This window comes from Anopheles arabiensis, chromosome 3 (assembly GCF_016920715.1).
Source record: "Anopheles arabiensis isolate DONGOLA chromosome 3, AaraD3, whole genome shotgun sequence".
NCBI lineage: Eukaryota > Metazoa > Arthropoda > Insecta > Diptera > Culicidae > Anopheles > Anopheles arabiensis.
This window is the reverse complement of record NC_053518.1, coordinates 15,206,326-15,228,954: the sequence shown is the minus strand read 5'-3', so window position 1 is coordinate 15,228,954 and position 22,629 is coordinate 15,206,326. Positions and strand designations below refer to the sequence as shown.

Genomic DNA, 22,629 nt, shown 5'->3' with positions numbered 1-22,629 from the left:
AAATTTAATTGAAATTGTTAGATTTTTACAGGTGCATACATAACAGCAGAAATATAGGGGTTTTTAGAGGTTCTCGATAACGCGTGCTCGATAATCCACACCTCGAAAACCCATACTTTTGATAACCAATTTCATGAGATGAAACAGTGTTCAGTAAAAAAACATGAAATATTATTAAACAGATATTTTTCTATATTTAAATTAAAAGCTTTCTTTGTACAACATGAAAATCTTGGTAATGTAATAATTAACTCATAAACCGAGACAAAATTAAGTAGTTAAAATAAAGCACACATCAAAACGTTTACACGATCAAAACATCAAAACCTCATTCGATAACCCGCGTGAACTGTACATAAGACAAATTATACAAAGGAATCGTACTAAAGCACATATTTTGATCGCAAATATGTGTAAAACATACTTTGCGTAGAAATGAAGTAGTCTTCGGGCACTTTTGTTTGCAAAGCTGCTCAATAGCGTTATTTTGACAGACAGAGAAAATATTTATGTGCAGTCATGTTTAAACATGATTATACAGCTGTTCACAACGTTGAAGTGTTCAACGATAGTGTAGAGTCCTTTTCATACAACAAGGACGCGCGTTTTACAAACTATTTTGCTTAATTACGATACAGTCATTATCCGATATACGGGACCAAGCACATTAGCGTTGAATTAAAGTTTTTTCTTCTTCTACTTCTTCTTCTATTTGGCTTAACGTCCTAAGCGGACATGCCGGCTTATACAGGCTTTCGAGACTTAATTTATTACCACGCAGCCGGATAGTCAATCCTTGCTACGGGGGGACGGTCCATTCTGGGCTTGAACCCATGACGGGCATGTTATTGAGTCGTTCGAGTTGACGACTGTTCTACGGGACCGCCCATTTAGAAGAATTTTAGAAGAACCACGCACTGCAAATTCGCGTATATCGAATATCGCGTACTGCGAATAAATGCTGTATTTCATTCCGATAAAAATTCGCGCTACGTTAATGCAAAAAGACTCGATATTCTTCTTATCACAGTTGGCTTGAGATGAATGGGAAATTTTTACCAAAAAATGATTCGTGCTATGTTTTGACAATGCTTATATTATTTTAAAACTTGCTAAAATTCACTTATTTTTTCTTACGGAAAAATAGCTATGAATAGTACCAATTTCTATTGAAATTTAGCACAATACAAGCAGCATATTCTGTTAATATTTTTGAATGTTTAGGGGAAGGTAGGTAAAGACGGACACGTTAAGGGAAATGGTAAAAATCTAGGGATATATAAGTGCAACGACCATGAAAATGTGCATACATTATCTTACACTCATGTTTTATCAGAAAATGTTTTAAAACTTTTAAGTTTCCATCGATTTTTGCGTTTTTTTCATGAATGAAAAACATGTTTTTTTCGTGCAGTTTTGAAATGTTCGGGTAAGACCTGGTATGGGAAAGATGGACACTTGAATTTAGGAATTGTAAACGGCGCTTGTAATATATCGTAGAATGCAGCATCTAAAGCATTATTGACATATCGCGCACTTACAGCTGACGTTGCTCTAGCTTACAGAACAACAGTCTAGAACTTCCTTTTAGGAAATTACTCCGCAAAAAGTCCACGACCTCAGAATTTTTTGAGGGACTTGTTAATAGCTTAAGCCATTTTCCACCAAGTCAAAATTAACATTTGATATTTATAATCCCATAGAATTTCTCATCTATTCCTGAACGATGTCGTGTCAATGCCTCATATTTTTATTGCTTAAAGTTGTCCAAGTCGTCAGAAGATATTGGATTTAGTGAAGCGCCTCATCAGCGTCGAGCGAGTAATAGCATAACGAGTGGCTACTATTTTGACCGGTGTTTCATTTCTCGCTTATTTATTACTTTTTCTAGTTACTGATTAATTTATAGCATCGGAATACCCTTATTTAAGATATTTGAAGAAATATATTCATCACCAATTGATATGAGATGTAAAAAAATCAATAAATTCGGTGTCCATCTTTCCCTACAACAAGGTGTCCGTCTTTCCCGCTTTGATGTCAGAATGTTTAAACCACCAGAAAACAATATTTTGTATTGCTTTTATCCTCGTTCTTTTGCCAGTTTTTTCATTAATGATCACGACAACCCATTCATGAAATAAAACTGCCGGAAATATAAACAATACAAGTTATAGAGCTTAAGATCCGTAGTAGTCAAATTAGATCCACAAGGGTGCACATGATTGAAAATTTGTTTTCTTCGTGGATTTAATAAATTTTATATATATTATGCCAAAAATGTTCTCAAATGTGTTGTTTTACCTTCAGTTTGGATTCTACACTGTTGAATTACTCAAAAATTACCTTTTTCATGCATTTATGAGAAGTGTCCATCTTACCCGCAGTGTCCGTCTTTACCTACCTTCCCCTACATGGCGCTTAATTTAACATAATATGAACAATGCTGTATGAATAATGTGATAAGAGGTTGATATAATTAAATCATCCAAACTTCTCAAAGCGCGGATGATATCGGATAGTTTGTTGATGACTATTTTGAATTAAAACGACAATACATATCAAATGAATTTTTCAAATAAAAACGCATGCCTTTTAATTGATTTGTCATGTAGCGAGCGTTCAACTAGAAAGCATGCCAACAAAAAAGTGTTCGACTGTTAAATTCTATCTGTATAATGATTTCTTTTATAATAATATAGGTATTGTCACCTTTTTCTACCAAGCTCCAGGTAACAAAAGAGTGACACTAGCTCATGTTATGACATATTTAACACGTTCAGACCAATGGTAGTTCACAGTAAACATTCCCAAATGCCGGTGGCAGGCCCTGGGGCCTACCATCGGTCGATTTGATTAATTATATTGATTAATAGTTGAAATTATAGCGAAAAATACAATTTAGTAAAACGCTTATTTGGTTCAAAATCAACTGCTTGCGTTGGTGATGCTGGCCGTTCCGGAAAATAGATAAAAATCAGCGCCGTTTTCAGGTTTCCAGTTCACCAGTTGCGACACCATTCACCCAATTAATGAATGAGACCAAACATCATTAGGTCTTTGGTCTTTGGAATCTTCAACGGCTATAATGCCGAGTATTCATACATAAATTTACATGTGAATCGATAATAAATTTAGGTTGTGGATAATAAATAAAAAAAATTAAAAAAAGCTTTTTATTTCGTATGTCCGCATAGGTATGGTGACCCATAGTGCATCGGGCCGTTGTTGACATGAGCCAGGGGGGTAGGAATGTCAAATAAACAAACAACCATCAATGGTGCATTTTCTCTTTCTAAATGCAAATTACAGGGCAAATAAAAAACGAACCGTATTATTTTAACTGTTTCGCGATAACAATTTAAAGCAATTTTTGTTTTAACTATACCATAAACTGTTATTTGGCACTCGATAATTTCACTTACAAACAATAAGACATTGCTTCGCCAGCAGAATAAAATTTCGTTAGAAATTTCGTCGTATATTCGTCAGAAAAACAAACTAAAAGTAACGAAAATGTGAAAACCCTTCCAACACCACAACGATGTGGACGTACCAACAGGTTATTTTCCAGAGGGTTCTTTCGCGCTGAACTTTGACAGCTCGGGAAAGAAAATTGGAATGTTTTGGTTGTTTTTTTTTTTGTCACTCGCTCTCTTCACTCCGTTTCATGAAAAGGAGGAAAAATGCATCTGCATCCAGAATGCATTTAAACAGCACACAAACACAACCAACTTTCTCACCATTCGCGTGAACAATATGTACAACACACCCCATGGAGTATGGTTTATCCAATTAATTTACCATTAGCTACCACATACCACCCATTTGCCTATGGATTTTTTTTTTTTTTGGCCACGAATGGAGCAACAACAACCGAGCAAGAATTAGGTCGACATTATTTTTCTAGAACGGCCCCACCAAAAAAAAAACGCTCCCTTCCGCGCCGATTTTCAGGGACACAGTGCTCGTTGTTGTCGCCCACAGCAGCACGCGATCGCTTCACGTTGACCACAACACCGCGCAGAAAGGGAATTTTGTTTACCCCTAAAAAGCATAAAAAAACAAAACACTTACCCGCTGGTGGAAAGCGCAGAAATGGAAGTTAATTTCCCCACCAGAGAAGAACACGATGGCGGAACGCTACTGCAGCTGGATTGCGCTGCTGTGTACTGTGCAAAACTCCCGTGGCAAATGCATTCACATGACATTGTCAACCGCGCACCATCGCAGCATGCACAGGAGGCAGAAAGGGCCCGCGCTGCAGCTCAGATGTTTAGGGAAACCACTTAATCACTCGCGTGCCACAACGCACCAAAACCCGCACCAGATCGAATCTCGCCCCCAAAAGCACCCCCGCGCGCGGCCACTATATTTCCACTCAACAACACTTTGCAAACGCCACCGAAATACACTGCCTCATTACACAATAATCACTCCCAAATTTGGCTGATAAGAAAGAACTGCTGCTGCTGCTGCACCGTCGTCGTAGCTTCCCACATCTTTTCACCCACAGACTCTCGTTATTGCTTCGCCGCCTACTGCGCGCTGCTGCACAACACAGCCCTGCCTACGAGACCGTCGTCGCCATTCGTCAGAAGATGGGAAGACGGCACGGAAGAAAATGCAGCTATTACACAGAACTACACAATTTCCACGTTTTTCCCTTTCTTTTCCTTTCGGGACTCCCGTATACTGTTGGCTTTCGCACACACCAAACACAAAAAATGCAAAACGGCGACCGTGAACCGCGAAAACTTGTGCGCCCACTCCGGGAGGGTTTGAGTTTTTCCTCTTGTTTTTACCGAAAGCTTCCAAAAAGGCGCTAACACCAGCGCTGCACAGCGGGACGCCCGGGCGGGACATGCGGGTGTGACGGAATCGTGGCTAGCTGCAGTGGACAAATAGCATTACGTTTGTTTTTAAATCAAAAATTCAATTCAAAATGACCGTTATGCGCAAACATTAGAAAAAAGTAATTTGTTAACAAAATTATGCTAGCTTTATGTAAATTGGTTGTTCAAGTTTGTTTGAAAACGTTTCACATCCGTTCGGCCAATAAATTCAAAATGACAGTTACAACCATACTAACCATCCGTGGCTGTACGAAGCACCGAAAATTCACTCTTTGCAGAATGCGACTTCCACAAAACCGAAAAGCAGACAAATTTCACGTTGCAGAATAATTCAAGAATAATTTTCCTTTCGTTTATTTGTGTATAGAATCAAATGTAACTGCATTTGTTGTTCAAATTTTCGTTATTAGCACAAGGGTTTTGTTGTGTTATTCCGTTATCTCTCTACGCGTTGTTCTCCTTCCTTACCTTGCTAAAGCCTTTTTTCCTGGTTCATCATCTTCCACTTTTCCACGTTTCCTATACGTATATGTTATGTATCTTTATGTATATATATAGAGCTTTTTTGTTGTTGTAACTGTACATACCCTAGATGTTCTATTGCTATGCTGTTGCTATCTTCTCTCTCTCTCTTGTTCCTGAATAATGCCCCCTGAAGAAACTGGCCGATGCTAGTGGTAGTAGCACCGGTTGCTTTCTAAATACGTATAACTTGGCTGTCTCTGGATGTGCTTGCCCGTTCCTGCTTCCTGCTTCCTGCGCGCCATATGGATTTGTGGAAGAGTTTTGTGTCTATCGTATAACGCCCGGACCCGGAGTTGATCGTACTCACTTTTGCAGGGGCAGAATGGCTGATTGATTTTGCGCTTCGCCCGGTACACTTTGTGGTCCATTGATTTAGCATTCCTCCTCCTACTTCTCCTTCTCCTCCTCCTTGGCTTGCCTGTCGTGTCTTTCGTACGCACTTTAAAACTTAGAGCATAACATCACAATCATTTCGTGCCGTACACAGAAGCCGTTAGTGTTTCTTCATGCACTTTTGTCCGTGCCGTGGATGGATGTAATTAAAAAAAGAAAAGATCTTCTAATCGAAGGGAAACCAGCTTTTTAAAAAGCCAAAAGGAAGTCAAATTAAAAAAAAAACCGGATAGCAAAACGGCAAAGAAAAATGAGATTGATCAATTACAACCCAACAAAACGGACACGTGCGCCCGCCCCGATATGTGTCTCTTGCGTATGGGGTGCGTAAACGCACGGGGTAAAGCAAAAACAGGGAGGGAGGAAAACGATGGTAAAGGCGTATATCCTCGCAAATCCACGCTAAAACAAAATCGTTTTCGGTTCGGCTTCACATTACTCTCATCATTGGCTGTTCTTCTTCTTCTTCTCCGGCTGCTGTTTTGTTTGCATGGCTACTATATTCTCTAGGGCGGTATAAAAAGGAGGTACCTAATAGATTCTATTGCTTATTAAACCGGGCTTGTTTTTTCGCATAAAATAAATTAAACCTTACTTATTATTATAACATCGCACAACACACATCGCACCTTCGATGCTGCGGGATGTGTTTTGTGTGTGTGAGTGTGTGGGGTGGGGGGTGAGCATTTCGCAACTAAATCCACAATCAAATGGTTTCCACTTTTTGATTTGCATGAGATGAGTGTGTGTTTTCGATCTCTTTTTTTCGTGGGTTTTTTTTTTGTTTTAAAGTGAATAATTTCATTCTAGCCTTTTTTGTTTGCACTTAATACAAATTAAAAATGATTTTCACATGCATTCGCAATTAAACACTATGTTTGTTTTGTTGCTTACATTATCATCATCACACACACACAAGCGCGCGCATTCCCATTTCATACTCTCTCTCTCTCTCTCTCATTCTCTCTTTTTCTCGCTCGCATCTTTCACACATTCTTCTAAGTGGTCTTCACGGCTTAGCACCCTAAAATCGAGGCAGATATAAGATACACACAATGAGAGTAAACCTAGACCAATTCGGCTACACTAAACCTAGTATAGTAGCTCCTTTTAGGGATTCGCTTTCTCTCTTTCTCTCTCTCTCGTTCTTTTTCTCTTTTCTCGCTTCCTTATGCGTAATCTTCTAAACATTATCTTAAATTTAAGTGATTTTCACTCCTGTTCACTATACACACATACAATAGTCTACGACGTGACGACGTGACGACGATGACTTTTTCCACCGATTCCATTTTCGCCTCCTCTTTCGAACTTCCGAGAACTGTACACACCTCACTTTACCACGCTTTCGAGCGCGACTGTTCCGATCCGTACAATATATGTATATGCAAAATGGTACACACGTTTTACAGTAACAGTTGCCAAACGTTCCGCTCGATTCGCACTATTTACAATCTTTCGCCCACCTTGCGGATGGATGCGTGACCGAAGGGAGATGATGGATCTCGTTCGATCTCATCAATTCAATGAGTACTGGGGTTTTTCGTGTTGAGGAGCACAAACAAACAAACAACAACGGGGCGCGGGTGCAGGGTGCTTAAGTTAATTATTTGCCGCTGGCGGTGGCCTTCGATCGTACTCCGAACGTCGATAGTCCAGATAGTCCGCGGGTGGTACCACTACACCGGGGGCGGCCACCACACCACCACCGGCCCCGGTGGGCATTACCACCGCGACCGGTGGTGCCGTGCCGGACGGGCGCGATGAGGGAGGATAGCCGCCGCCGCCGCCTCCGCCACCACCACTGCCCATCGGATAGCGGTAGGAGCTGTCGCTGCCGGGCGGATAGTAGCCCCCGGACGGGGACATACCGTAACCGTGGCCACCGGAATAACCGCCGGAACCGGGTGGAGGGTACCTAGTAAAACAGTGAAAACAATTTTATTATTAAAATGAGTTAAATACAATTATGATTCAAAATTTAGGGTTAGAACGACCCTTTTAGGCTTAAATTAAATTTAGCGACTCGAGTGAAAGTGAATGTGGAATGTGATTTATAGATGATGTCTCACAAAATACTCATCAAGATGTAAGGCTTTAAATATAAAATGAAAGAATATTCTACTTTTTAACTATTTACATCGCCTTATATAATGAGAAAATTAATTTTATTTTGTTTTCAATTTAACTTTTTTGTATACATAATTTTAGTGGCAATAGTTCAGGAATGTATTATCCTTTCTAGTGAGGTGTTCTTTAGAGCGCACCCACGACTTCGATCCCAATCCGGCTATTGTTAGTCCGATTCCAACTCCGGCAAAATCTGAACCATTAGTTCCGCTGGAGTCGGAGTCGTCCGGAGTCGTCCGGAGTCGTCCGAAGTCGCCCGGAGTCGTCCGGAGTCATCCGAAGTCGTCCGGAGTCGTTCGGAGTCGTCCGGAGTTGTACGGAGTCGTTCGGAGTCACCAGGAGTCGTTTGGAGACGGAGTCATCCGGAGACGTCCGGAGTCGTTCGGAGTCTTCTAGAATCTTCCGGAGTTATTCGGACTCGTCAGAAGCCGCCGGGAGTCGTTTGGAGTCGTTTGGAGTTGTTCTGAGTCGTCTGGGGTCGCCCTGAATCAATCGTTTGGAGTCGAAGTCGTCCGGAGTCGTCCGGAGACGGCTGGAGTCGTCAGGAATCCCCCAGAGTCGTCCGGAGTCGTTCGGAGTAGTCCGAAGTCGTTTGAAGTGGTTCGGAGTCGTCAGAAGTCGCCCAGAGTCGTTTGGAGTCGTTTGGAATTGTTCTGAGTCATCTGGAGTCATCCGGAATCGTTTCGAATCCTTTGGTGTCGTTTGGGGTCGGAGTCGACCGGAATTGGTGTCGGTCGGAGTCAACAGAAATCGTCCGGTGCAATGTGCTTGTGATCAAGCATTTCATTTCGTTGTGTGTTGTCGACTTAAGACTTCAGACGACTCCGACTCTGAACGACTCCGGGTGATTCCGAACGACTCAGGACGACTTCGAACGACTCTGGACGACTTCGAACGACTCCGAACGATTCCGGATGACTCCGGATGACTCCGGGAGATTCTGAACGATTCCGAACGACTCCGGATATTGCTGCCGGACCTAACTTCCGGAGCCGGTTCCGAAATTATCAGAGTCGGATCGGAGTCGACTACGGATTTTCGCCAACTTTACGCAACGAATACACGCGTTGACGCGTTACGCGAGACTCAAAGTCTCTATATATTATTAATGACAATTATGATCAATACAATAAAAAAATGAATTAAAAAAATTAAGAAATGTCACCTTCACTCTCACTCAATCACTAAAATTTGACATTTGGAATTGTTTTTGGAAATTTCATACTAATTACAGCGGAACGCCTCATCGGGACCCGACCTCGCCCGGAGGATACTCGCATATCACGAATAATGGTCCCGAGTATGTTATTTATTACAAATTATTAAAGTATTTTTGACATTTGTATTATGTTTTGATAAAACCTGATCAGTTTTTCATCAACTTTGTGTTTGTTAAATGAAAATATTTGAAATGTTCCATGAATTTTAATCTTTTTCGTTATGACATAGTCGTCTGATAACGATTTTTTTAAAAACATATACCTTTTTTAACCTTGGTACTGTCATTTCTCAACAACACGGATATACGGACAGCCGGATAAAAGCTACCCGTATAAACGGAGTCCCACTGTGAATACTAAAAACTAAAGAAGAAGAAAACGATCTTACCTTCGCTTGTCCTTGTAAGCCCGGTCACCCCGGTCACGATCGCGATCCCTGTCACGGTCCCGATCACGGTCCCGCTCCCGATCCCGGTCCCGATCGCGCTCACGATCCCGATCGCGATGGTAGCCGCCGGAGGAGGAGGAGTGCCTGCTGCTGCCGTAACCGTCGTACCGGTCCCGTTTATGATCCGGCCCGAAACTACACCGTAAAGCGGGTGACAAACAAAATAAGTATTTCGAATCTTGATTTCTCCCTGCCCTCTCTTTGCTACTTACCGATGATCACGCCAGGCACCACCATCGGCAGGGTACGGGGCTGGGCTCCGTTCGTCCGGATAGGCGCCGCGCATGCTTTGCGGCGTACCCGGTGCACTGCCCCTGGACGACGGTGGTACGTTTCGCATGCGGTCCCGCTCCGACCCGTACTCGTCCCACTTCTTGTCCCGATCCCGATGACTGCTGCTGTGCAAACCGAATAGAAAGAGAGTACATTAACACACACATTGCTTCCGGGTTTTAAATTGATTTCCTTCGTTCACCACCTACCGACTATCCCCGTGCAGCCGTTTGTACTCTTTGCTATTTTCGTCGTACTCTCCCTCCTCGAGCCGCCGCTTGGAATGCATCGTGGATGAGCTATCGTCCTTCGGGCCACCAGCACTAACCGCATCCGACCCATGATGGCTATTATCACCACCGACCGCCGACTGCTGCTGCTGCTGGTAGCGTTCCCGCTGCTGCAGCGCCGAATCACTCATAATCGGACCGCCAATACCGCCGCCCGGATGGTGCGAATGGTGATGATGGTGCCGCTTCTTCTCCTTTCGATCGCGCCGCGACCCACCACCCTTGCCCTCGTCCGCACTGTCGCCCGGCGGCGCACCAGCCTCACCGTGCCCGTTGTCCTTCTTCGTGCCACCTTTCCTGCCCTTCCCACCACTGCTGCCGTCTCCCTTAACAGGCGTTGAGTTTGTGGTGCCACCACCGCCACCACCGCCCGCTTCCCCGCCGGACGCGGCCGACCCCTCGGAACGCTTCAGCGCGTGCTTGTACAGCTTGAACAGCTTGCGCGCATCGAACTCGGTAAACTTCGACACAAAGTACCACAGGTTGCTGCGCCACTCCTTCGCCTTCTCCGGATCGCGGTACTCGGCCAGGCACAGGTTGATCTGGTCGCCGATGCTCAGCAGGCAGGCGCGCGTCTGCCGCAGCTGCTCCTCCTGCGACAGCGACTCGTCCGGGTTGTCCAGCGTCTTCAGCGCCTTCTTCACCGGGCGCATCTTTTCCTTGCACTCATTGAACACGGTCGGATCGAGATCGCCCAGTATGTTCAGGGCGCACGGTTCATTGTTCGCGGTGAAATGCATCGGTCCCGTGTTTTTGTTCTTCTTGTCCTTCTTCGCATCCTTCTGCCTGTCCTTTTTCGATTTCTTTTTGTCCTTCTTGTCCGGGGCGGGCGCGGCATGATTCGAGGACCCCACCGCCGCATGCTCATCCGCCGCCCGCGACCCGTTCGAATGCTCGTCGTGATGGTTGTGATGATGGTGATGATGGTGATGATGATGATGGTCCGATTCTGACAGTTTTTTAATTTTGCTACCAGTCTTTTTCTCTTCAGTCGAACCGACCACCGCGCCGCCAGCCGCTCCTCCACCCGTAGCAACCGCTCCACCACCACCGAGCGAGGCCGCTCCAGCGCCACCCGCCCCATTGCCACCGGCCACCACACCGCCGCCCATCGTGACATCCTCCCCGGCGGCGACGGCCGCTATCGTGGCCGAAATGGAGCAGCTGAACGACGCATCACCGCCATCGCGCAACGGGCTGCTCACCACGGGGACCGGCGCCATGCCCGCCCCGCCCAGCGCCGACTTCATCTCCTTCGGCTTGCGCTGCTTGCGCGGCTTCGACGGACCGCGCTTCAGCTCGAGCGTCTTGCGCAGCACCTTCAGCAGATACTCGGCGCGCGACTGCAGATGCTTGCCCTGCGGTTTCCGGCTCGCGTCGTTCGACAGTATCTTGTCCGCCAGCCCGAGCGACGGGTCCATCTTCATCGCTTCCCACGACCCAATGCCGAACTGGTAGATGCCGCGCAGCAGCCGCGAATCGTCCTCCCCGCCCCAGTCCACGTCGAAGTTGGGCGGCCGGGTCTTGATGTTCAGCGTCCAGCGGGCCCGCTCGGCCGCATCGCTCGGTATCACCTCGTCCAGCGGCTGCAGCTCCTCCACGCACTGCATCATCGTCTTCACGTTGAACGAGGCGCCCCCGATCTTGCTCGAGTACGCCGCCCGGGCACACTTCTTCTTCGCGTCGGCCCCAGCGGCAGCAGCCGCGCTGCCGCCGCCACCGTGATGCTTCCCGCCCGCTTCCGCCTCCGCGTCTTTCGCGATCTCGCGCATCGTCTGCAGGCAGCGGTCGTGCAGCAGCTGCGCCACGCGCCGCAGATCGGACAGCGGCTTCTCCTGCAGCTCCGCGTCGCACGCGATCGCCTCCAGCCGCTTCAGCGGGGCGGGGAACTTTTTGTAGCTTTTGATCAGCCGCCGCAGCTCGGCATCGGAGAACCCGTTGATTTTTTCCTTGTTCGAGGGCCGGCCGCGCGATCGCTTCGCCTTGCCATCCTCGGCCCCGCTCGCACCGTCCGAATCCAGCGCCTCATCGCTGTCCTCGTCGGCCGCTCCCTTTCGCTTCTTGCCGCCCGCCTTCCCACCGCCCTTGCGGCCGTCCGGTTCGCCGCCGTGCTGGCTGTTGCCGCCCGGCTTCACCGCGGGCCGGCGCGGCGGCAGATACAGATCCTTTATCTCCCGGTCGCGCTCCTCCGCCTCCACCAGCTCGCGGTACGACTTTGGAATGATTTCGTCCCAGTCCTTGGTGTCCTGGTCCTGGTCGGCGGCGCCCCCGCCAGGCGCTCCGCCGATCGGTTTCGCGCCCGACACGACCTTGTCCTCGTCGAAATCGAACGTCGTGACGTTGAACGCGGACAGCAGCTCGTCGCCCGGCATGCCGGGCGCCTCGTCGCGCGTCTCCGCCCGCCGCAGTATCTCGTCGATGTCGCACACCAGCTCCTCGTCCCCGTCCTCCTCCTCCTTGAACAGCTCCTCCGCGCCGAACTTGAGGATCGCCGACAGCTCGTCTTTGTTGAACGGGTTGGACGTGTTGCTGCCCCCGTTCTTGTCCAGCACGGTGCGCCCGGTCGTGTCCATCCGCTGGATGACGAGGTGATCGAGCACCATCTTCTGCTTCGCCCGCTCCACGATGTTCTCCTCCACCGAGTGGGCCGTCACGAGCCGGTAAATGTTCACCTGGTTCTTCTGCCCGATCCGGTGGGCGCGGGCCTGCGCCTGCAGGTCGTTCTGCGGGTTCCAGTCCGAGTCGAAGATGATGACCGTGTCGGCCGTCGCCAGGTTAATGCCGAGCCCGCCGGCCCGCGTCGACAGCAGGAAGCAAAAGTCGGTCGAGCCTTCCGCGTTAAAATGGTCCAGCGCCTGCTTGCGCAGCTCCCCCTTGATGCTGCCGTCCAGCCGCTGGAAGGAGAAGTGGCGCTTCTGCAGGTACTCCGCCAGTATGTCCAGCATGCGCACCATCTGCGAGAAGATCAGCACCCGGTGGCCCGTTTCCTTCAGCCGGCAGAGCAGCTTGTCCAGCAGCACCAGCTTGCCCGAACCCTTCAGCAGCTGCTGCACCACGTCCTGCTGGCTGTTGCGCTGCGTCTCGAACTCGATCGGGCGCGTCAGCGCCGCATGGTTGCAGCACTTCTTCAGCTCGATCACGATGTTCAGGAACGTGCCGACCGAACCCTTCATGCCCTTGCGCAGCGCGTCAAAGTTTTTCGACAGGATCCACTTGTAGTACTGCCGCTGGATCGACGTCATCTCCACGCGCAGTATCTGCTCGACCTTCGCCGGCAGGCTCTTCTCCACGTCCTTCTTCACCCGGCGCAGTATGTACGGTTCCAGCTCCTTGTGCAGCTTGGTGTAGCTCTTGTCGTTCGTCGTGTTGCCGTAGTTGCGCTCGAAGTCGTCCCACGACTCGAACCGCTCCGGCATGATGAAGTGCAGCAGCGCCCACAGCTCCTTGAGCGAGTTTTGCAGCGGCGTGCCGGTGATCAGCAGCCGGTGGTTCGTGTCGAACTCCTTCAGCGCCTTGTACAGCAGCGAATCGTCGTTCTTCAGCCGATGGGCCTCGTCCACCAGCAGCGAGGCCCACCCGATCGAGCCGAGGAACGTTTTGTCCTTCAGCAGTATCTCGTACGTGGTGAGGATCGCGTTGAACTTGAGCTTCTTCGTGCTTTCGTAGCACCACTCGTACTGGCGGATGATCTCGCGCGACTGCACATCGCCCAGGTACGTGACCACGTTCAGCTCCGGCGCCCAGATGCCGAACTCGCGCTGCCAGGCCGGCATCGTGCTGAGCGGCACCACGCACAGGAACGGCCCGTACAGCTGCTGCGACTTGAACAGGTAGTAGAGGAAGCAGATCGTCTGGATTGTCTTGCCGAGCCCCATCTCGTCCGCCAGGATGACCGAGTTGTCCTTGCACCACGTCAGGATGAGCCAGTTCAGCCCGTCCATCTGGTAGTCGCGCAGCTTCAGACCGCGCTCCTCGCCGAGATACTCGGGTTGCTGCTTCAGGTGCTTAAAGTTCGGCCGGTACCGTATCGCCTTGCAGTGCTTCGAGGGCGTCCGGCGCGACTCCTCCCGCTCGTGAAACTCCACGATCTTCTGCTGCCACTTGCGCCGGATCAGCCCGGCGTCCTCCCAGGTCGAGTCCGAGTACGGCAGCGACTCCCACTTGCACAGATACTCCAGCCCGCTGTCGCCCTCCTCCGCCTTGTTCGCCTGCGCAATGATGCGCTCCACGTGGTAGTAGCTTTTCAGCAGATCCTGCTGCAGCTCCTGCTGGCACTCGTAGTAGTCGATGTCCTCCGGGCCGGCCTGATACTTGCGCCAGTACTCCAGCTGCTGCTCGCGCTTGATGTAGTTCTCCAGCTTCTTCATGCCCTTCACCTTCTGCTCGCGCAGCGTCTCCTCCGACTCCCAGGTGCAGTGCAGGTACGACCAGCCCGTCCACTTGATCAGAAACTGTTCCTCCTCCTCCTCCTGCTCGCGGCCTACCCCCTCGCCCCCGAGCACGTTCGGGTCGCCGTTCTCCTCGATCGCGTACACCGTCGTCACTGCACCGGTCGCACCCCGGCGGCCCCTCCGCCGCCCGATGATGCGCTCGATCGTTTCCGCCTTCTCCTCCTCGGCGGCCAGGGCCGCCGCAGCCTCCTCCGCTTCCTGGTCCACCTCCAGCAGGTCGTCGCTGTCCGTCGGCTCGTCGCCGCTCTCCTCCTTGTAGCTGACGGTGTTGTTCTTCCGGCGCGTGGCGGCTGAGGATCGTTTCCGATCGTCGTCACTGTTGCTGCCGTCGTCCGAGCTGTACGCGTTCGATTTCTTCTTCTTCGAAGCTGCCGCTACCGCTGCCTTCGATTTGGCATTGGATGTGGTGGAACGTTTTTTCGCTGCCGCTGCTGCCGCCGCCGCTGCGCCGGAAGGTTTCCGCCGGTGGCGCTGCTCCCGCGAATCGTCCGAATCTCCATCGCTGCCATCACTTTCGGACGTTTCCGACTTCCATCGATTGTTGGAGCTGGTGAGTGGAAGCGAGTGATGAAGGGAAAGAAAAAGACAAAAAATAACAACATTTTAACCGATTAGCAAACCGAATGCGAGGCGAAAGTTCGAGGTTACGGATCAAACGCTGCGGCAGACGATGCTGGGGCGTGAGATAAATTTAGATTTACGCATAAGAGAGCGCATTGGCGATTCTGCGCATCAAACTGCCCGCGCGTTACGCACCGAAAAATGCAAGAAACTGTTTTGCTTTTTTTCTATTTCACTCGACCTTACATTAATGCGTCTTAGAATTTGCGTCGAGATGAAACATTAAATTTACATTATGATTACCTTTTCTTCTTCTTCGCTTTCGACGTGGGCTGGGCGGCGGGTCGTTTCCGGGCTGCGGCCACCGCCTTCTTTCGCGCACTTTTGCGCCTCAGCTTGTTGGCCGCGTAATCCTCGTCCTGCGTTTTCGGTTCGCGTGGAGGAAAAAAAAAACAAATTAACCCTAACAAAACTCACACACAGTAGGCGACATTCGCTACTCACATCGTAGCTGCTTTTCGACGACTGTTGCGCTTCCTCCTCATCCTCATCCTCGTCTTCCTCCTCCTCGTCGTCATCGTCCTCATCTGGGGGCGGGGGAACGGACGGTGCCGTTACCCCCGCAGCAAGGCGTTGTTCGGCCTTTGGTGTTGCTGTTCTCGTCCCATTCTCTTCCTCCTCCTCATCCTCGTCCTCATCGTCCTCCTCCTCATCATCATCATCCTCCTCCTCGTCATCGTCGTCATCGCTTTGCTGTCGGCTGGTATTGCTCGGTTTGCTTGCACTGTTATCCGAATCGCTGTGGTGATTGACGCCGGATGCATTGTGCCCATCCGGTCCGTTTGTGTGTGCGGGGTCCTCTCCCCCACTCTCCTCCGAATCGCTGCCCGAGTGTGACGAGCTTCGAGCCGTAGGCCTACTGTGACTGTTTTGCGCCGATGGGTGCGTATGCGTATGATGGTTAGCGCCAGCGCCTACCCGCTCATTGCCTCCGCCCATCGATGCGTCCTCATCGGAGTCGTTCCGATCGTCGTCGTCCTCCTCCTCCTCTTCCTCATCCTCCCCCTGCTCATCGTGTCGGTTGAGGCTGGATTTGCTGTCGGAAAGTCCATTCTCTGTCCGCGAGTTGCGCAAATCGCTTCCGCTCGAACCGGTGGACGTGTTGTGGGTAGTGGTGGATGTCGTGCCGCTGGTGTTCCGGCTCAACCCATTGTTGTTGTTGGACGCGTCGTGCTCGTTGTCGCTCGAGCTCGAGCTGGATGAGCCGGATCCGGATTCGCTCTCGGAGTCGGATGATGAGCCGCTTTTACTGCCACCGCTGCTGGATTCATTTTCCGAATCACTTTTATCCTCTTTTGTCTGCAAAACATGGGAAAGCAGAGCCGTATAGTATCGTGTTAAATGTTTGTTTGGGGATATGCAGGGATAAAACTGTCTTTTTAGAGGTAAAATCACACAATTAATCCTAAAAAAAGTGTGTACAAACGTGTTCTTAAGTCAATCCGTGTTGCGAAATTGCTGAGCTGATGGCTTTAATAACAATAACATTGAAAAAAACATTATCTTTACTCCCAATGTATATTTCGTTTCGTTTTCAGTTTCACTATTGAACCGGCAGCACTACAAAGCTTTTAAAAATGAGAAATTCTGCTACATTTGAAGGGACCATGGCAGGATGTAACATTGCAACCGTGTTAGTACTTTCCACCTCACGTTTAATAAGCCCACATTTGTCACACCACATTCATACAGCATTGCACCACCTCACGATCACTTGAAAAAGTTTAAAAAATGATCAATTTTGCTAGAAAAATCACTTCCAAATCGAGAAATTCAACGCTTGAGGCAAAAATCCTCTTTAAACAACCAGTAAATATAGTGCTTCTCTTTGAAAATGATCCGATTGAACCAAACAGCATTAGCTGCACTGCAAAAATCGCCCAAAATCGCCGAAAAAGCTTGTTTTTAGCCTATTTCTACCATTTTAAAAGCACCAATCCGTCTCACTGCACACATTTTACGACGCAATAACGTGAAAACTAGCAATAAAACACCGAAAAATGGTTAAAACATGGCAGCATTTCAGCAAAAAGCTCCACAATCACAGACAAACCCGGTGCGGACGTCCGGGATGGTTCCCGGCCGGCCCGATTCGCGAATCTTCCACACCGCCCTGAAGTGCCGCTTTGTTCACTACACGCCCGGGGGGAGGACAAAGAACACCGATTACGTAATCACGAAAGGTACTGAAAACGGCATTTTACGGGCCACAGCCACCGGGATGTCGCCATACGACCGGGAACCACCGCCGGGCGATGCTTTTCCGCCGGCAAAAATCACCAAAATCGGCCCCAAAACCGTCTCCCGTCGCTAGGGTCGCGTGATCTAGAACGTTCCACGTGGCGTGTGCCACGGTGACGGGCACACGGAAGGGCACAAATCGCACCCGGGACAGAAAACCTGCCCAGGGACCGGCTCCGGACGCTGGGAAACGGCTTTCGCGTACCGTTTTACCCTACACGCTTGGGATTTGGGCTTAAATTGCGAAAAAGGGTCCCCTTTCGATTTGGACAAAACGGGCCTCCGCGGACGCGCCGAAACTGGGGCAACCGAATGGACGACGTTCCGGGGTGGAACAGTGGCCAGTTTCGGCGGACGAGCTGCCGGAATGTTCCACCATCTAGGCCAGTGTGAGCCCCAATCCACAGGCTGGAAGCACAAACGCTGCGCCGCTGTCTGCCGGGTGCTGCCGCTGCCACGGCCCGTACGCCACACCCAGCACACCACCGGTCCCCGCACGGGCAGGCAGACACGAGGGGCTCGAAACAAAACGGAAAGGACAAAGTATTGCATTAAAACCATCGCACCACAAAACGCCCCACAAAACCGTGCTACACCTTACCTGGCTCATTACGCTTTTTAGCAGTGTTTTCTTCGGCGGTGTAGGGGAAAAATGCTTCTACCATATGGAAATGTGGCTGAGAATATGCGCGACACCGTGACGAATCGAATGCGACCGTTTCCGGGCCGGAAAGGGTACGTTTGGCCCCTCAAATTGGCGCCACACGCTCGGGCACTGTAGCGAAAATTTTCCACTCAACACTTGGCTGTCGACGCCATTTTCTTTCGCCGTGTGCCCCGGGGTGAAGAAGGTGCTCCAAGGCTGTGTGTGACACTCGCAACGCACGCACACACACATACACACACTCTCTGCACACACAAAAACGGCACGGTTTCCGCAGGAGATACACAGGATAGCGCGATCGTGAGACGAAATCACCGAAAACTAACGCACTGCTGGCACATCGGTGGTTCGCTGCTATTGTTGTTTACCAACGGGAACAAGAGAGGAAGCGCTTGCAAGCCAGTCCAGTCGATCGAATTTTGCACCAGCACCAGTTTTGCTGCAGCTTACTTCGGCGCCATCTTAGAAATTGGTGTTGGTTCCATTCTTTTTTGCTGTCTCTCCCTTTCTTTCTCTTTCTCTTTTTTTCATGCGGCAATGACAGTTTGGCCTTCGTTAAATACGCCGAAGCGCGCCACTGAACGATCCTTGGTGTGGGCAGACGCTTGGCAACACTGGACGGTGGGTGGAAAATTGAAAATTTAAATGAAATATTGTAAACACAAATTATTTTTCATGTGTCAACATTTTCAAATAAAACTCCAAGCATTAAAAGTGATTCAAAAGTGAAAAATGTTGTTTTTTTCAAAAAATCGTAATCAAAACATCCAATCCCCTCGCATACTGGCAGCACTGCTGTCAGAAAACAGCCCAAAATTACCACAGTTGATGCGACAGTTGCTTTGTTTAGAACAGTTCAGTCCGGTTGAATTTGGCGGCATTGCGTATGTGTGTGGTGTACTGGCAGCAAACACAAACCGTTTTTGCGAGCGGTAGAGGGAAAACAAAACAGTGAAAAACACATCAAAACATGGAGAAAACGAAGGCAACCGCCGATAAGAAGCTGGTGGTGATGATATCCAAACTGGACCTGGACCTGGAGATGGTGAAAATGGCTCTGGAGGAGAGCAATCTGTGCAACAGTGCGGTCCAGCTGAGCCGTACACGAAAGTACACGTTCATTCCCTACAATGGCGTCAATGGGCGTGAAGCCGGGAGCTTCTTTAATTTACCTTTCTTTTTAACCACTATTTTAGATCCAAAGCACCTAAAAAAACCTTCGGAAACATCACCGTGATGAGTGTAGCGGTTGACGAAAATGTGTCTGGAAGTAACAAATTGACGGAACACACGGTCACGGCCGAAGTGGTGGAGCTGTTGAAGTCGGTACGGCGCCAGAAGCGACAGGAACAGCACCACACAATTGTGATGAAATTTAAGGGCAATCGGCAGTTTTTTAGCTCCGTCAGCTGTAGCAAATGCACAGTGGAGAGTGTGTATTTAACATTTTCTTTTTGTGTTAATGGAAACAGATATTAACTGCTCGTTTTTATTGCCCTTTCCAGAGGAGTGTAGCGCCATTCCGACCTTCCTGTCCCTGGTACAGCACCATCAGCAGCTGCAGAATGTACCACCGCCGGCGGAAAACGATCCAAACAACAGCGTAATCGTAGGCCACACGTCCAAGAAGCGGTTGGTCAACCGGGAGTTGCGCGTGCTGTTGCAACGACTCGACCTAAACAAACAATTCTTGGCGGTACCGGGAGCTATTGCTGACCCACCTTCGCCGCTCGTACTGAAGAAGGTCCAGAAGCAGCCCGGTCTCATCACACCGGAACAGGTGGAAAGGGCACGCCAACTGTCCATGGTACAGCTGATCCGCGACTTCCCAGGCGACAGTGTGGACGAGTTTCTGCGCTTCTGCACCGAACGTATGGCCGGCGCCGATGGCGATGTGTGCGACTCCATCCCACTGCTCACGATCGAGCAAGCCGACACGGATCTGTGGCACGAGCTGCGAATCGGTCGCATTACCGCGTCCCGCATGCACGAAGCATCCCGTTGCACCATGCTGAATGGTTCGCTGAAGAACAAAGTTATGGGCGTTTCGTCCGGCTTTTCCATGGCCATGAAGCGGGGCACCGATCTCGAGGGGCACGTGCTGGCCGAACTGCGCAAACAGTATCCGGGGTTGCGCGATACGGGCCTGATACTGGACCCAGCCTGCCCGTGGATGGGCGCCTCGCCCGACGGTATCTGCGATGAGTTTGTGCTCGAGATCAAGTGCCCGTACACTGAGCGAACGCACGAGTGCTACGTGGACGTGACGAAGCTGTCACCGAAGTACTTCGCGCAGATACAGCTGCAGATGCACGTTACGCATCGGCCGAAGGCGCTGCTGGCGGTGGCAGCGCTGGATTTTGAAACGACGAGGCATATTACGCAGCTTTGGATCGATTACGACCGGGCGTACGTGGAGGAGGTGATGGAGCAGGCGTACGAGTTTTGGTGTAAGGCTATCTTTAAGGCGCTGCTTAAAAAGCGAAGCAGCAAAAAGTGAGCACTCAGAACGAAGCAAAGAATTTGTTGAATTGGGGGTTTGTTTCTAATTTAAATTTAATATGTATTATTATGAGCTTTAAAGGCACGTTGGGAGGCTTTATGTTGCGATGAACTATCGCTGTGTTAAGCAGCTGAATTGAATTAGCGAATATTTAATGAATTAATAAACACAGACTCAAGCGTAATTGAAATGATTCTCGTTGGACCTTGGGAACTACATGGATTAAAGGCAAAAAATAGAAATATTTAGCATCAGTTATACAAGACTAGGTCGCCAACATAAAGGACCATTTAGTGTCGGTGATTTGTTTTAAAAAGTTTTTTTTTAAAAATATCCCGTGGTACAGTCGTCAACTCGAACGACTCAATAACGTGCCCGTCGTCATGGGTTAAAGCCCAGAATGGACCGTCCCCCTCGTAGCAAGGACTTGACTATATCCCCGGCTGTGCGTGGTGGTACGCAATAAAGTCTCGGAAGCCTGTATAGGCCGCCATTCCGCGTAGGACGTTTACGCCAAATATAGAAAAGGAGGAAGAATAGCTACAGAACAACACTGCTCAACTCCGAAAAGCACGCTGAACCAAAAGGTCACCAAACCGAATCCAAATGAGGGAAACATTGGCGAACCTTTGATTTTTAACCGAATCCGACCAACCCTGTAACTGATCATTCACCCATACCGATCCTAGAACCGATCACAAACCCGTTATGAAATTTACACTGAACCCATGCCGGTCCTGGAAATGTCCATGAACTCACACCGGACCTGGAACTGATACTAAACCCATACCGGGACTTATGCTGAATACATATTGGTCCTGGATTGGTATTATTATTATTATTTTTAGTTAATGTTATTATTATTATTTTTATTATTATTATTATTATTATCATTACTTCATACTATTACTCAATTACTTCAACGGGCACCGAGCCCTATTTGAGTATTAGGACAAGAGATTACTGTCCTTAACTTGACTCATACCGAATCTGGAACTGATACAGAACCCATGGCGGTATTGAAAATGATTCTGAACCCATACCGGTCCTGGAATAGATCACGAGCCCATACCGGACCTGGAACCGACTCTGATCTCATAACTGGCTTGGAACTGTTGAAGAACCTATACCGGACCTGGAATCGATCACGAACCTAAAACGATCCTGTGCTTGAACCCATAATGGTCTTGGAACTGATCTGAGCCCATTCCGGCTCTGGAGCAGACCTGTCAGACCTGGGACCGATTGCGTACTTATACCGGATCTGGAACGGATGCTGAACCTATCCCAGTTCTTTAACCGATCATGAACCGATATTGGTCCTGGAATTGGTCTGAACACATACTGGCAATTCAAATGGCCTAGAACCAATCCTGGAACCGATCACAAACTAATACATGTTAATTCTTAATCCATACCATGGAAGAGATGCTTAATCCATATTGGTCCTGGAGCTGATAGCGAGCCTATCTCGATAACGAGCCTACTCTCGAATCGACCTAAAACTCATACCGGTCCTGGAACTCATACCGAACCCATGACTATCCTTGACCTGATCACAAACTCATTACGGCCCTGGAACTGATCGAGAACTCATATCGATTCTGGAACTGGTCTTGAACCCATGCGGGTAATGAAACTAATACTGAATTCATATCGGACCTGTAATTGATAACAAACTCATACCCGTCCTGGTACTGACGCTGAACCCATAACTGTCCTGGAACTGTTCAGGAGCCTGTTCCGGACCTGGAATTGGTCACGAAACCTAAAACGATCCTGGAACTGTACTTGAACTCATATTGGTCTTGGAACAGATCTGAGCCTATTCCGGTTCTGTCGGAACTGGAGCCGATTCCGTACTTATACCGGACCTGGAACGAATCCTGAGTGCATACCAGTTTTCGAACCGAAATTGACCCTGGAACTGGTTTGAACCCATACTGGCCTTGAAAATGGCCCAGAACCTATACTAATCCTGGTGCTGATATTGAACTAATACCGGTACTGGAAC

General features: G+C 49.1%; 3 protein-coding genes across 5 annotated transcripts in view; 1 reads left to right on the top strand and 2 right to left on the bottom strand.

Annotated features, from left to right (window-relative positions):
• Nucleotides 1-4,819, bottom strand: part of LOC120899770 (inositol-pentakisphosphate 2-kinase) — a 119,309-nt gene extending 114,490 nt beyond the window's left edge. For both annotated transcript variants that reach the window (XM_040305979.1, XM_040305980.1), the window contains exon 1: nt 4,078-4,819. The gene's annotated coding sequence lies outside the window, so the exon portion shown is untranslated. The remainder of the gene's footprint in view (nt 1-4,077) is intronic.
• Nucleotides 4,820-5,175: 356 nt separating this feature from the next.
• On the bottom strand, nt 5,176-18,579 carry LOC120899754 (chromodomain-helicase-DNA-binding protein 1). 2 transcript variants are annotated; one of them, XM_040305943.1, is made up of 7 exons: nt 18,050-18,579; nt 15,652-16,506; nt 15,451-15,566; nt 10,055-15,133; nt 9,785-9,970; nt 9,513-9,707; nt 5,176-7,692 (listed from the first exon to the last, which is right to left on the bottom strand). In XM_040305943.1, the coding sequence occupies exons 1-7, from the start codon at nt 18,056-18,058 to the stop codon at nt 7,377-7,379; spliced, it is 6,756 nt and encodes a 2,251-aa protein (XP_040161877.1). In that variant the 5' UTR covers nt 18,059-18,579; the 3' UTR covers nt 5,176-7,376. The 2 variants fall into 2 exon arrangements, with proteins under 2 accessions (XP_040161877.1, XP_040161878.1); XM_040305944.1 differs by having other exon boundaries at nt 9,785-9,967.
• A 408-nt stretch (nt 18,580-18,987) lies between these two features.
• On the top strand, nt 18,988-20,857 carry LOC120904322. The gene is made up of 3 exons (XM_040314236.1): nt 18,988-19,222; nt 19,309-19,544; nt 19,618-20,857. The coding sequence occupies exons 1-3, from the start codon at nt 19,083-19,085 to the stop codon at nt 20,610-20,612; spliced, it is 1,371 nt and encodes a 456-aa protein (XP_040170170.1). The 5' UTR covers nt 18,988-19,082; the 3' UTR covers nt 20,613-20,857.
• Nucleotides 20,858-22,629: the final 1,772 nt, after the last annotated feature.